At 40.3% G+C, this 15,537-nt stretch overlaps 1 protein-coding gene and 1 non-coding gene across 3 annotated transcripts; both read left to right on the forward strand.

Annotated features, from left to right (window-relative positions):
* The first annotated feature begins 4,991 nt into the window (after positions 1-4,991).
* SLC25A3 (solute carrier family 25 member 3) lies at positions 4,992-14,548 on the forward strand. Of its 2 annotated transcripts, none has more exons than XM_075749369.1 (8): positions 4,992-5,126; positions 5,276-5,429; positions 9,066-9,187; positions 12,058-12,237; positions 12,354-12,535; positions 13,259-13,431; positions 13,991-14,101; positions 14,212-14,548. In XM_075749369.1, exons 2-8 carry the CDS (start codon positions 5,282-5,284, stop codon positions 14,370-14,372), a joined length of 1,077 nt encoding a protein of 358 aa, XP_075605484.1. In that variant the 5' UTR covers positions 4,992-5,126; positions 5,276-5,281; the 3' UTR covers positions 14,373-14,548. The 2 variants fall into 2 exon arrangements, with proteins under 2 accessions (XP_075605484.1, XP_075605477.1); XM_075749362.1 differs by lacking the exon at positions 9,066-9,187 and adding an exon at positions 9,351-9,472 and having other exon boundaries at positions 5,016-5,126.
* Positions 12,711-12,950, forward strand: LOC142600225 (small nucleolar RNA SNORA53). The gene has a single exon (XR_012833665.1). It is a non-coding gene; the product is annotated as a small nucleolar RNA SNORA53 (small nucleolar RNA).
* Positions 14,549-15,537: the final 989 nt, after the last annotated feature.

The raw sequence follows: 15,537 nt of genomic DNA on the forward strand, positions 1-15,537 counted from the left end.
AACTGTAACATAAGACATTCACTTTTGGTGTCAACATGCAGAAAAATAAAAATGATTTTAATGTGTGTGGATTTTTCCTTATCAAAATAAATGCACTGCTGAAAAGCAGCAAAAGCAAGACAAGTATCTATCAGTGGTGTCATTTTGTGCTGCTATGGTCTTCCATGTTTAAAAAAAAATCTTGATAGTAAAACCAGAGCAGTTCATACCAACACTTGGTGGGAGGAATATTCATCATACTTGCACTATAATAATAATTTTGCACCATAATCATTTAGCCTGTGTTAGGCCTTTAACTTGGATGGGGGGGAGAAGGTAGTCTTCATTAGCTTTTCAGTGCTTAAGGAACTTCATTTTAAGTTATTTTTCACCCTTCTTTACTCTGTGTTTTAACATGAAATATATCTTTCTCTTCTAGTTACATGAAATACTTTCAGTTGATCTCCTTCAGGGATACTGTTAGCATCATAAAAACCCCAAACAAAACCACAAAAAAAAAAAACCCAAACTGAACTGCAATGCAATTAAATGTCGTCATTCTTTCATTTGTGCACTGTTTTGGAGAATCTCCAAAAGAAACCTCTCAACTTCAGTGTTACTTCACAGAAGGTAAAGACTTTTCTAGTAAGTCCTCAAAGTAACCTATGCATAGCTCAGTTCTAGTTCGAAGACAATGCACCTTCAGTAAATGAATGAGCTTCTTGTACTTGGGACATTTAATGGTGTGAGATAGCCCTGAGAGCAATCTCTTATTTATTCCCTCCCTTCTCCAGCCCCAGCTATGGATTTACCTGCTTTCTTAAAGCTATTCATGTTATTCTAATGAGTAACACATGTAGTAATAGTTACTGCTAGCTGATTAGTTGCATGTGTTTAAAACCTAAATACTGCTGTGTAAGTTATATTGGAGTATATGCTGGTCTTTGTATCAAAGTGCTGAAGCAATAGGAACTGGTGTTCTTTTTTTGTTCTTTTTTTTTTTTTTGGAAAAAAAAGAAAAAAGCCTCAATTTTGTTCTACCAGTTTGGTGTTCCAGCAGTTTATCTTGGCTTCTAGACAGAGCCAGGTTAAACTTGTACCAATCAAAGTAGAGCAATTTTATAGACTGGTATTAGTGTCTGAATTCTAGTCACAAAAATTAGTTGAGTTCTGACATACTAAATACCGCTTAAGTTCCTTTTAGGGCAAGGGCTACAAAATGTCTGGAAAAAGACCTGTGTAAGTTAGTAGTCATGACAATGTTTATTGGTTTTAGTGGGTTTTGTTCTTATGATTGGTCATACTTGCTCTGCTCTGCTGAAAACATGGCAGGTCTTGATTTGCCTGTCTGAATTGGAGATTTCTAACACAGAGCTTATGCTTTTCCCTTTAGATTGTGGGCTAATCTTTTAACATGCACCCAGTCTCAGGAGTCTGGTTATCAGGCTGCAAATCACTAGAGGATACATATCACTTGCAGAGACTTAATTTTATGGCACCTGATCCATGGTAAGGCTGTGAGAGCTTACCTAGTGTCTGAGACAAGAAACTCTCAAGGATGATCTTAAATTTAAATTCTGTGTGTGTTTTGAAACCTTGATTTATATGTAAAAAGGAAACTGTGAAGAAACTTTTTTTTTCCTCCAAGTTTTCTTACTAGCAACATGCTCAGCATTCCCCTACAGAATGCTTTCAGGCATCTCCTAGGCTTGATCTGTGTCTGTTTTGGTTTCTTGTGGCACAACTTAGGAAAATCTTCATGGTATTAAAATACTCAGTTCCTGCTAATTGCCTTCTCAGATGGTTCTGTGGACAAAACACCTTTTAAAACAATGTTTAATTCTGTGCAGAATTAAACCAGAAAAGCTGAGTACAAAAAGAAGGCCTTTAAATAACAGAGGTTCTTTAGGAGAGAAAAAAAAAAAATGTAACTGCAGTTGAAGCTTGTAAAACTGGTGTGTCTTGTGCGTGGTATATTTGGCTTGCTTTGATAATGGCTGAAGTGGCATATTGAGCTGAAAAGTTTTTTAAAAAAATAATTTAAAAACTTCATCTGATCAAAATAGAGGGGTGGGTTGTGATGTATAATTCTAAATTTTGTGTTTACAAACTCAGGCATTTCAGCATATCCTTTGTCTGTTAATACAGCTTTTACTGTATGTTTGGTAAATCTACCTATGTTTGTCTAAAACTTTCCTATGACTTTGGCTTTTCTTTGTCCTTAGGGAATATACCAGGCTGCTTTGCACCAATGCAACAGCATGCTATCACAGATCTATGCATACATGCATGTGTTCATACAGCATAGGGTCTACAAGTTAATTCAACTTGTAAAATAGTCCTAAGGTGGCATATACATCTATAAGTACTGTGTATATATTGATATCTAAAAGAATAATTCCTCAGGTTTTCCGTCCCACCTCACTTTAAAATTCTTTGTCAGCATTGGTAGTTTGTGGCTAAAAAGTGTATCTGCATTGCCTTCTTTATTTGTTGTTTTGGAAAAAAAGGTAATTTTTGTGGAGGAAAAAACATATAATGTCTGGGGAGAATTGGGATTAGGAAAGGTTATAGATGAGGACATTTATGGCAGTGACTAGTAAGAATGGGAGAGTGAGTTTTTACTACGTCCTGCATTCAGAGGCTGTGACTGCTGGTGTTCAACCTAGCTCGCTTGGATCCTGTTGAAGGAGATGTTGCATTGTTAAGGCTTCCCTCAGGCTGTGAAACCTACTTATATTGATTTGTTACTGATTCTCTAGAATCATGGTCTAGTAGTTCCTGCGTTGGTACAATGAATGAGCATGTAAAATACATGCTTACAACAGGAGTAGGTGCTACTTGTGCAAACCTGATTATCAAAGGTGTGGATGTTTTTTTCACTATCTCATTGTATATTTTTGAAAACACTAAGTTACCTGGAGAACAAGCTTATATGAGCTTTGATTTTACTTGCAGGCTTCACCAAAATGTTAGAACTGTGAAAAGTTATTCTAAGACAGGAACTAGTCTACAATTTCTTGATTGTATGCTGCTTGAGGCAGGGGATGGAGGGGCTGTGGTGGGTGTTAATAGCAGAAGAAGAGATGTAATTAGGAAAACTGAGTTGCCAAACTGACATTTTCCTAAACTCTCAAAATTTGAAAAGCTACTGATTAAAAAGATGGATTTAACTTACAATAGCTTTTTTACTGTGAATCTGACAGAGGTGGATGCCAAAAGATAATGTCTTTCAAGTCTTTATCTATTACTGCCTTCAGTGTGTGTCAGAAATCAGATTAATCTAGATGGTTCAAATTACAGGCTATTGCTATTTTAGTCTTTCACATCTGGGAAAAGTTGAAGAGATTTTTCTATGTAGAACAATACGCATTCAGCAGGAACATACACTATCCCTGTATTTTCATGGGGATATGTTAGACTGTTCTTCAATAGCACTTGTTAATAATAGTACAGCTGTTAGAAGTTAATTGTCAGCTAAAACCAAATAAAGTGATTGTTCCACAGACTGTAACTCCTAAGTGTCAGTACTAGTTGTGCATGCAAATTGCCATTAGATGTATATAAATAAATGTAGTCACATGTTCATCCTTCATAATTGGAAGGGGCAAAGGTTTTCTATATGTTAAAAATCAGTAAAGTCTGCAAGAATTGCAATCATTTATATGTAATTTCAAGGTAAGAGCCCAGTCATGTTTAGAGGTTATTAGCTAATTAAAAGTAAGTATCGGTGTTTAGCTTTTAGAAAAAACACTGCTGCCAACAATTGTTTAGATGTGAGTAGAGCAGAACAAGTACTGGCAATGTTCTGGCCTGTCTTCCTTGCTGCCTGTGGCAGTGAACAGAGTTCAGGCCCTCAGGTGGTTGCTAAATGAAGGTATTTAAAGAATGCAAGTTCCAGCTGACCTTTTCCTACCCAGCAGCTGGGGTCTAGTTTACTCAAGAGGGACTTTGCCAAAGTAGACTTCGGTGACAGTGCTATTAAGCACGTGTCACTTTTGCCTGTGTATGACAGTCTGCCTGGATCAACTTTGTTGTGAAATCCAACAAGGAGAGTGAAGTCCTAAGGTTGGTATAGCAGGTCACCCTCCAGGGACAGGTTAGGAGTGGCTGAGCGGCCCAAAGGGGTGTGTGTTGAGCGTGGCCATGCAGGTGAGCCATCAGTTGTTATGGCTCAGTGCCCAGAAGTAACAGCTGGGATATTCAGAGTGCACCTCCTGCTTTGCTGTTGTCTTCTGTGCTTATGTTGTTATGGAGCGCTGTAGTAGAAGGGATGCAATAGAGATGATGAAGACTTTGGAGTGCTTACCTCCTGAGGAGCTGGAGGGCTGAACTGTACTGCACCAGTTTCGTACTATGTAAATCCACTAAATTGTGTGAAATCACACTGTATTGGAAAAGGCACGATTTAAGGTAGCTAAGGCCAAGCATGAGTGCTGTGTTAAAAGTAGAGCGTTATTTAACAAAGCAGTCACTAGTGATTCTTCTGTAAGTGGCTGCAGCCGTTGTAGCACAGGCCCTGTCAGGCAGCCCTGCAAGCTTGTCCTCCCAAGGTGAAACGCAGCGTCAGAGGCTGCAGCCAGCACCTCCTGACCGCGCATGGTCTTAAGCCTGGTGAGAGGGGTGAGCCTTTTGCGAAGAGGACTGCATCTTGCAGCTCTACCAGACCGTGATTAGGAAGCGTTACCAGATGCCAGCGAACCAGAGCTGGAGTTCAGGGCCGTACTGAGGTCTTCTTTTAATCTTAAAACTCTGGGTGCCATTCAAAGCATAACGCCTTACCAGTGCCGGAGGCCGGTTGCCGCCCAACGGGCGACGCGGGCGCAGGGCAGGAGGTTGGGAGCACCTCGGGTCTGACACGGCCCCAGGCTCCGCCAGCCGCCATCCCGCCGCGCCGTCCGCTAGCCTCGGGACCAGGCGTTGGCCGACATCCACCCCCCCACCCTGAGGGGTGCGGTGCGCAGGCGTGGAGGGAAAAGGCGGTGGTTTCGGCTGCGCGTGCGCGGTAGTGCCGGTTCGCCGAACGCTTCCGCCAATCGCCCTGCAGCTTCTTGGGCTGTGGCTCCGCCCCCTGCGTCGGCGAAGGACAAAGTGACTGAGCCGGGCCCGCGGTCAGCCTCTGCGCCGAGCTGCCGCCATCTTAGGAGGTGAGTCGGGACGGCGGGGGAACGCCCGCCCGGCGGGACCCGCTGCTCGCCCCGGGGCGATGAGGTGCCTCGCGGGTACGGGGCTATCCTGCCGGGCCCGTGGTGAGCCTCCCCGTCCCACGCCGCTCTGCTCTTCTTGCCCGCCTCAGGTCGCCATGTTCTCGTCCATCGCGCCGCTCGCCCGGCTCAACCCCTTCTACGCGCCGCACTTCCAGCTGGTCCAGGACGGGCTGAGGAAGCGCGCGGAGACAGCGGAGGCGCCTACCACCCGGCGGAGCTTGGCGGCAGCTTCCGCCGCTGAAGGTGAGAGCGGGAGGAAGGGAGGGGTCGCGGCGGAGGTGAGGCCTGTGGGCGCTGGAGGCGCCGGTGCCCGCGCTACCTCCGCTCGCGCGGGCTTGTGCCCGTCGGGCTGGCGGAGGGAGGGTTAGCGCCCCGCGGGGCACGGCCGGGCCGGGGGGGGCGCCGGCGCTGGGCCTGCGCGCCCGCTTGGAGGACGAGGAAGGACACGGGCGGGGGAGGCGCTGGCAGACTCTTCCGCCGCCCGGGCGGCGTGTGCCGAGTGGCAGCACAGATCCGGTGTTACCGGGAACGGGCACAGGAAGGTTCTAGCTCAGGGTAATTGCAGAGACCCCCGATGGAGTTTGTCTTGGGTTTGACAGTCTGCTTTTTCTGCCTCTTTTGGGCTTGCAGTCTCGGGGACGAGGCTGTAGGCCGGTACTTACTTTTTCCGTGGAGAAGAGCAGCACATGAATCTGGATGGATTTGAAAAACTCTCTCTCCCATCCTTTTTTCCCTTTTATTCGTATTTTTTCCTCAGTTTATTCAGAACTGGCCATCTGAACATCCAGATATATTAGAGGTGTCTGCAGCTGTTCTGGTGTCTTGGTTTGATTTTTTTTTTTCCCTTTTCTTTTTTCTTTTCTCCTTTGTGGGGCACACACGAGATAGCTATGCTGTCTGAAATGCAGTGATGCATTTTACATTTAAGTGCAGAGTGCTTTCTCTATGTTTCCTGATCACTTCTGTGAGTTGCAAAGGTCAGACCTTGGTGATACTGCTAATAGAGAGGTAGATGGTAAAATTATAATTTTTCTAAGCTGTTAATAACTTAAAAGCATCTCTCTGCTTTTATTTAAAAAAAATGAAGTGTTTTCAGCAAGATACCTTTTCTGAAGTACTATGATTATTGAAATATTTTGGTGCTTTTGCATTAACATTCATGTAATACGTGAAAGAGACACAGAACTGAGTGTTGGGTTTTAGTAGGTTTTCAAGAAAGTACTTCTGGCTTTCAGTGTAGTAATCTTGTTGCTAGCTAACTAAAGCCCTAAATAGCTCTTCAGCATGCTAAATATATTCAGTAGGTGCACTTATTTCTTAAAAGCATTATGTTTAATGTTCATCTTGTTTGTAGGCAGATGTAGTCAAAGGTGATCAGAGTTTCTTAGTTCTTTTTTCTGCTGTGTTCGTTATTTTACATACCAATTGGTTCTCTGGCCTTTGTGTTGGGAGAGTAACGCGTTGCAGAAGGTATCTGAGCTTATGCAAGGTCACACAAAGTCAGTACAAACCACAAGACCTTTTGAGTTCAGCTCAGGGCATCAACTATAACACAGCTCAGAGGCCAAATGTTTTATGATCTACTCTTGGAATTTGTCCTTGTTAACATGTCAGATAAGAAGCAAAGAAATGAAATAGTTACGATGTAGCTGTCTTTAACAGACTAGACGTTTTTGTGCTGTATATTTATATTTGAGTAGTATCTAGGTATGTTAGAATAACTTTCTTGCCCTCTGTACTACATGTTTAGCCAGTTCTCTTTCTAGGTAATGGTTTTTAGGAAACTTGACTCTACTTCTGCAGTAGAAAGTCTGGGATCTACTATGGCTTTTTTCCTAATGCTGCTATACCACTATGAACTTGGGTACCTGTAATGAGCTCAAGCCTAATAAATACTGGCTTGCTTTTCTTGATTACTGTTTTTGAACACCTTGCTGACAGGTCAGTCTGAATAGCATTGTAATAGAGCAGATACGTAAAGCTCTACTTTTCTGTGGCTTCTACAAACATCTGTCTCTGTCACCTGAGGGATATGACTTTCTAACAGAAAGTGTTGTGAAAAGGGGAGTGTGAACAAACAATTCGGGTATCTGGGTAGCATGGTAACTACTGCAGTACTGTTGTGCTGCAGGCCAAAGATAGAGCTAGACAGAGCTGTCCCATAATACAGGCCCCGAGTCTGTTCTCTGATTCCACTTGCATAGAAAGCCTTGTTTGTGTCTGTTTAGCCACTCATTCTGGAAGTTGTAAACAGATTATTACTGCTGTCTGCAAATCTGCTAGTGTAACCAAGCTATTTTAGAGGTGCATGTAAGTCCTGGACCAGCACATTTACAGTCTTGAGCAGTATCTCAAAAAAAAAAAAAAAAAAAAAAAAGGCTATGCATTATTCTGACTGTTAACTGATTCCTCACTTTAAGTTTAGGCTTAATACAGTGTCTGTGGTTTGGTATTTGTTGTTTTAGAATAAATAAAAAAGAACATTTTTATTGTCTTGGTGATTAATTTTTAAGAGTAAGGTGAGAAATGTGAATGTAAAATATAATGTAATATCTGAGACTTTGGGGGAAGAAGTTCCCTTATAATAGCAGTTCTGAGCTGGATAAGCCTGCTAGTGTTAACCGGTGCTCTGTTGATGTTGTTGAATGTAAGCATAAATTTTTGTTGATGTTCATAATAGATTTTATTTCAGAAGCAAAAGGACAGAGCAAAGAAGCTCTGAATAAGAGAGGGTTTTGCTCTCTTTTGATTTTTGTTAGTGTTTCTCTGTAACTTTTTCTTATCAAGTTGATGTAACACTTTAATGTCTATTCCATTATATTGGAGTAACACCACTAGGTATAATGGCAGAAGAACTTAATTATCCCTTTCTACTCTGGAGAATATTTTCTACATAGTGTATTGTTCTCAATATGCTTATTCAGTGTATTAGTTTTGCTTATATATTTAAAATGCTAAGCACAGTAGCAGAACTGTGCTGCTACCTTATTTTGTACTGTTAATTGTAAACTTAAGTGTTTTCTGGTTGCACATAATCATACCCTCTAGCTTCTTCAAAAATGGAAGAAGGAAACTGATTTCTTGTTTTTCAGCTCCAGTAACTTTGCTCTTTTGGAATTTGTGAAAATAAGATTGGATTGTTTTGTACACAATACTGTATGGAAAAGTGCAAACGAAATATTCCTTGATTAAATGTGATCTGAAAGATTCTTTAAAGAACACTGATTACGAGCATTGAATGTGATGATTAATTTATTAAAATTCTGCAGTTTCATTAAACAGAAGCTCTATAAATCTGAGATTCTGTATTTGAAAGAAAATGAAAAAAAGTCTGTATAAAAAATTCTGAAAAATACATGAAAATATATCTGTATAAAGAAAAGTCCAGTGCTCATCTCATAGATCTGTATGGTCTTTACTTAAATACAGAAGTTGCACTATCACAGAATATTTCACCAAAGCAGCTTTGTCTCCAGAATACTAGAGAAACACTTTTCTTACTTAATTCCTTGATATAAAAAAACGTTGGACGTTGCAACTTTGAGTCCTAATTCCTACTAGCAGCTTCTGGGATTAATTTCTATGGTTTAAATATGCTGTGAGCTAAAATTTTACTGTTTCTTCCAGTGTGCTTTTTTTTTTTTTAAGGAAGAAACTCAATTTGGAAGAATCAAATCCTGTCAGTTGAAAAGGTGTTAATTTAAAGCAAGGGAATTATTCAACTGTAGTGTTATACTCAAAAATAATGTAGCATGGGAGATTATTTCAGTTTAACACTTTGGAGAAGGTAGCACTCAGTCAATTTTGTTTCTTTTCTGATCTTTGTTACCATTTATGATTGATCATATATATGTATTTTTTTTTCCCTTAATTAACTAGAATACAGCTGTGCATATGGCTCAGGCAGATTCTTTATGCTTTGTGGCCTTGGTGGGATTATTAGCTGTGGGACAACACATACCGCACTGGTTCCTCTAGACCTGGTTAAATGCAGAATACAGGTTTGTTCTGCATGTTGGTATGTGGTGACATTGACAAAGCATGTTTAGTGTGGTAAATTAATCTACTAATGAATTGGAGGCATAAACTATCCCCTGGACATCATTGTCCAACAGTGCATGGAGTTTATGTAAAAGCATGGTGTGTCTTTATTTTTTGCTGCAGAATACAGTTGTGAATATGGCTCGCTCAAGTTTTATGCTCTCTGTGGCGTTGGTGGGGTCCTAAGTTGTGGCTTGACACACACTGCTGTTGTACCTCTGGATTTAGTGAAATGTCGTATGCAGGTTTGTATTAATTTAAACATTTCTTAAACTTTTTCTCTATGTAGCCAGCATATTAAACACTTTACAGTAGGCATGCAATCTTTTCTGGATGACAGGAAGTGAGTAAACTTGAATGCTGCTTTATCAAGTCTACTGCTGTGAGGCTAACAAAATACCACTTTCAAGAGAAGCGGAGGCATTTAGGATAATCTGGATGAATTATTTTTGACTACATTTAAGGCACATTTAACTGACTGTATTTGCTAAAAGTCACCCACCACAATATTAATCTTTGTCTGGTAGGCTATCTAGTGCGATTTGTGTGCTTTTGGAGGAAGGAAATAGTATCTTTGGTGTTGAGAAGATCTACAGTTTTTAGCCTGGAGTGACATGCATGTATAATTTGATCCATTAACATTGTGGATATCGTTGCATGGCTTATGGATTGGATAGTTTCTAATGATTCATTTTCAGTAGACTGGGTAAAACTTGAAATGGTTTTGATAAGGCCATCAATGCTTGTGCCTAGGTTCCCTGAAGTGGTTCTTGATTGAACTGAAAGGAGTGTTGTCACGTTGCATTTAGTTTGCAATACCAACTTCCACATTAAAATCATCTAGTGAACAGCCATGGATAAAAGGATACTAATGGATTTATTCAGGCAAATCTGTGCCTCAAGAGTGAAGCAGTTTAAAAGCACACTTCTATATTTTCTGGAAATAGAGTAGTTAATGACTTCCCTGTTGCATAGGCCGACACCAATTATAAAAGTGGCGATTTTGTAATGACAGAACTCCTGAAATTAGGAGGGAACTATGCATTAGTCAGACCTGCTAGTCACGCTAGGAGTACTGCATGTGATATTCTTTAAAATTGTGTTCTTCTGGAAGGCCTTTAATTAGCATTCTTTACTAGAGAGGCTTTTTCGCATACTTGAGAACACCTGAAATTCTGATCTCAAGCTAGTAATTCTGTAACACATCAGACATACACAGGGTGCATCAAATGAGGACAACATGCTGCTTTCTACAAAATTTGCATTGAAACCAGGCTAACTGTTTAGGAATTCCCAAAGTTTTTACTTGCACTCTTCTGTTGTTACGAACTTCCAGATGAGTAGCTTGACTACCCATGCCTAGGGTTGAGTTTCCTGAGGAGGAGATTGATCATGGGTAAAGGGGATGTAGCATCTCAAACAGTTCTTAATCTGGCTGTGAATTGGGCTAATGGGCAGAAGGCCTGAAAGCTATGCAATGCTTTTTTATACAACTGGGAGCAAGGCCTTGTGCTTCCTAGGCTTGGTAGGTATGTTCAGCTTGGGCTGCCAGTCCTGGGCTTCTTATGTGGTAAGGGTGCTGATGCTTCCCCTTCCTTCTCCAGCACTTAGAGGAAGGTGAAAGAGGAGGGTTCTGTGTGGATTCCAGGTGTGAGCTTGTAAAACCTGTCAGCGTTTATCTCTACAGATCTAGTACAGAGCTTGTTACTAATCCTTTCTAGATTTTTCAGGAAGAAACCTGTTGCCCGCCCTCTCGTGTCTTTTTAAGAAAAGGTCACCTTTTATGTAGATGATAATTAAGCATGGTTCTGACGTGAACATAGTCTCATTTTACAGTGCCCAATTAAATATCCAATTTACTGAATCTTTTAAAATTGACATGTTGAGGTGAACTGGTTATCAAGTAGGTTGTTGCCAGACTGCAAGACAAAATATCAGTCACTGCAGGTTGGCATGTGTGTCCCATAGCTCTTTCTGAAAGCTTTGGTTGACTTCTGATTTGGTACTGTCCTTCTTATCCCTCTGAGGAAACGTTGGATGATGTCAAATATGAAAAGTAACAATGTGATGTGACTTAAAATATGGCAGAATGACCTGTTTAAAGAATTTCTGTTAAATGATTGCCTTTCACATGAAACAAAATTGTTGAAGTTGGTCTTTTTAAATTTCTGGTAAGTTATTAATGAAATCTCATTCAAAGTTTTATGTACAGAAAATACTTTGTATGTACCCTTTACTGCAAAGTCAAACTACAAGTATGGAAGTCCTTGAGTACTCTTTGATCTGCTTTGCTCCACCTGTCTTACTCTGACTGGAGGGATCAAACTAACAGTGGATAAATAACCTTTTCTGATTAAGAATCAGGTGAATCATGAGGCTTGGTTTATGGCGACACTTGAGAGTACATAGGCATGACGTGTAGAGTGGATGAGATTGCTGAAAGAAGCTGTCAAATTTTTAAAGAATTTGATCTAAATATAATTATATCAGTATATAATTACACAGTGTTAGAATAGTGATTTCAGTAAATCTTTTCCATGTAGAAAATCATATTGTTGATTTGGAGAATAAATATAAAGCAAAATTGAGACAGTTTGGTGGTTCCTGAGTATTGAGGAACATACTGGCTGTTAAAATAAGTTAGGGTTTGAGACTAGCAAGTAACCATTACAGTTATATTAGCATAACCTTGTGGTGAGTACATAGTCTGTCCAGGGAACCCTAGGAAGGCAGTGGTATGAGGAATTTAAGAATTTCATATTTTGGATGGGGGTGCGAGAAGGGGAATACTAAGCTACATATCAAGCAATTAACTGCCTATTCTGTTTAGGTTGATCCACAAAAATACAAGAGCATCTTCAATGGATTTTCAGTGACAGTCAAAGAAGATGGCGTTCGTGGCTTGGCGAAGGGATGGGCTCCGACCTTCATTGGCTACTCCCTGCAGGGGCTTTGTAAATTTGGGTTCTATGAAGTTTTCAAAATCCTGTACGGCAACATGCTGGGAGAGGTAAGCCTTAAAGTGGTTTACATGAGGCTATATATTTGCAACAGTGGTACTAGTAACACAGAGTAATCACAAAAGCACAATTCATTAATAAAAGTCTGTGTTTAAATTCACTTCAGGAAAATGCCTATTTGTGGCGTACTTCGCTATATTTAGCTGCATCTGCCAGTGCAGAGTTTTTCGCTGACATTGCTCTGGCTCCAATGGAAGCTGCTAAAGTTCGTATTCAGACGCAGCCTGGATATGCTAACACCCTGCGGCAGGCCGTACCTAAAATGTTTGGAGAAGAAGGCATCTGGGCGTAAGTAGCTCTTGATTTTAATTTTTGTTTTTATTCAGATTCTTGATGTTGAGTGGTTTTTCCTAACGAAAGACTGTTGCTAAAACTAATTCTGGCTTTAGCTTGCAATACATTTTGGTCTTTGTATTCCAAGATAACATCATCAGGGAATCTGTGTGTAACTGGCTGTTAATTCCACATGCTCCTTAGATCCATCTTTGTGAGTATCTTTGTGCTGAGTTCTGCTGGATAACTTCAGTTTCTAGCAGTTTCAGTCAGAGATACTCAGCAACTTTTTGGTTGTACAGTCAAAGATGCTTGAGTCATTGGCATGTAAGAGTAATATAACTGCATGTTAGCTTTCTGTTCTGATAGAAATGGCTGTAAATATGTAAGTCATTTATCACTATCAGGACTTGGCTGATATGCAGACATGAGCCTTGCTGCACTTGTAGTATCAGTGTTGTGTTACTGCTATGCATTGTGACCTGAAAAGCGACAACAAAAACAGCTGTGCAACATAGGGATCAGGTAAATTCTAGTTTGTGTTACTGTTTTAAGTGAGTCCTTGGGAACTAATAAATTTCTGTTCTGTAGGTACTGAGACACTTAAGCCTTACAGTGTCAGTATTTAGAACTTGCATTCCCAATAGCAACAATAAGCTAACCAATTTTTTTTCAAGTTGGAAATGTACCTTAAATACTGGAGAAAATGAAACTGAGTTTGTCTCTTCTCTGGTTAAGTTTCTATAAAGGTGTTGCTCCACTATGGATGAGACAGATTCCATACACAATGATGAAATTTGCCTGCTTTGAGCGTACTGTTGAAGCTCTCTACAAGTACGTCGTTCCCAAGCCACGAAGTGAATGTACAAAAGGAGAACAGCTGGTAGTCACGTTTGTTGCAGGCTACATTGGTAAGGAATCTTTAAGTCCTACATTTCATTAATAGACTACTGCAATTCTAGAAGCCTGTTGCTTTTCAGAATATCAAATAGATGTAACTAGAATGGGAGAATTTACTTGTAACTTTAAAATGTGCAGGGGAAAAAACCATATTTGATCTCTAAGTGGAAAATGAGTCTGCAGTAGGACAATACTCTTAATTGTTTCGAGGTATTACCAATGTTAATGTCCAAGTTTAGTAACTGCAGCTGACTTAAGTGGAAAAAACCCTTGCATCTTTGCTAGGCTGGGGAAGGGTGAAGCAAGGGGGAGAGAAATCTAGATGGAAGGGGGATTTCCAATATCCAAAGATGCAGGAGTTGTGTTTTAGCAGAAGAGATGTGCTGCAAGAGCAGAACCAAGGTGTTTTCTAATATAAGTACGTACCTGCTGTTCATTTAGGATACCAGGAGACTTGACATAACTCCTGTGCAACTTATTAAAAGGTGTAGTTTCACTTGGTTGTACTTGATGTACACAGTAATGGTACAGCTAAAACACTACAAAACTAATACTGAATTCTTCTTTCAGCTGGTGTGTTCTGTGCAATTGTTTCCCATCCTGCTGACTCAGTGGTGTCTGTGTTGAACAAAGAAAAGGGCAGTTCTGCTTCACAGGTTCTTATGAGGCTTGGATTCAGAGGTACGTCCTTGCTTTCATGTATTTGGGATCCAGTGCTTTTGATGTTTTGGGGAGGATTTCTTTTCTTCCTGGCTTCATACACTACTCATGCTTTATCTTCCGCTCTACAGGCGTATGGAAAGGTCTGTTTGCCCGTATCATTATGATTGGCACACTGACTGCACTACAGTGGTTCATCTACGATTCTGTGAAGGTTTATTTCAGACTTCCTCGTCCACCTCCACCTGAAATGCCAGAATCTCTGAAGAAGAAGCTTGGTCTAACTGAATAGACAGCTCATGGACTGACTATGCTGGCTGTCCCAGTGATGAGTTTCATGAAACTTTTATATATTTGACTATGTAGAAAACAAACTCTATATGATGTCATTATTGGCTGTGCCCTCATCCCACATGGGGGTTTAAATTCTACCACTGTCATTGCCTGAAATAAATGAGAAACAGAGTGCTTAGTGTCTGTTTACTACTGCATATGTAAGCTTCATTTCATAGCAGCAAATACCTCAAATAATAACCTATTCTACACTTTAGGAACTAGAGAATTGTGAAACAATTATAACAAAAAATAGGCTTTCACCATTTCCCAAGAAGTGCCAAGAACTGCAGAAACTGTAGTTCTATGCACTTTTGAGTCCACCATTTATTTGCTTCTAATAAGTTGTTGCTGTAAAATAGCTGAACTCCTGAATGGCTGAGAGGAGACTGCAGTCTCATGGGGCGTCCTGGTCGTAATACCAGTGTTCTCCATAAGAGGTAAAATGAACCTTAGGTATAATAGAGCCATTTCTGCTTTGGGGTGGTCATCCCAACGTAACTAACTTATGCTTACTTGAATAACTTCTGCTTCTGTTGGCTTTGAACCACACCAAAGAACTTGGTCCTTTTGGTTGTACTGTGGAATTAAACAATAGCTGCTACCTTAACAAAAAAGCTGATGTTAATAAAGATTCTCAAAGATAGCCGACCACTAAAAGTTTACTACAGCTTTACAGTAAAATAAAAATGGCTTGTCTCTTATTGTAGAGTTTGACAAAGTTGCCAGCTTTTCCCTACGCTTGGTACACTTGTAGTTTGAATTTTTTTTTTTTTTCCCCCCGAATTAGTTTAATGCTGAGTTTTGGTTGAACGGTGCACTTCTGCAGTGCAAGAAGCCATAGCATTTTTTTTTTTGGATCTTATCTGATGCGAAGAAATAAATTTAGGCTCCTAGGCATGCAAGAGGAGACACTTGTGCAATGTTTTGTTAAGGCAATGACATTGTTTTTTCTCCAGTCTTTTACAGAAAGATGAGCATGCTGCCTCTGTGTTTTGCCTGTTCAGGAATCTGCAGTTGATAATAGCATTGAGAAAAATCCATAAAATGCCTAATAGTATATAAAGGGTTCAGTGTATCCAGTGCTACTTCGTTCGCTTAGTAGAACTGGAGCTTAAGTGTCT

This window comes from Balearica regulorum, chromosome 1 (genome assembly GCF_011004875.1).
Source record: "Balearica regulorum gibbericeps isolate bBalReg1 chromosome 1, bBalReg1.pri, whole genome shotgun sequence".
NCBI classification, from domain to species: Eukaryota; Metazoa; Chordata; class Aves; order Gruiformes; family Gruidae; genus Balearica; species Balearica regulorum.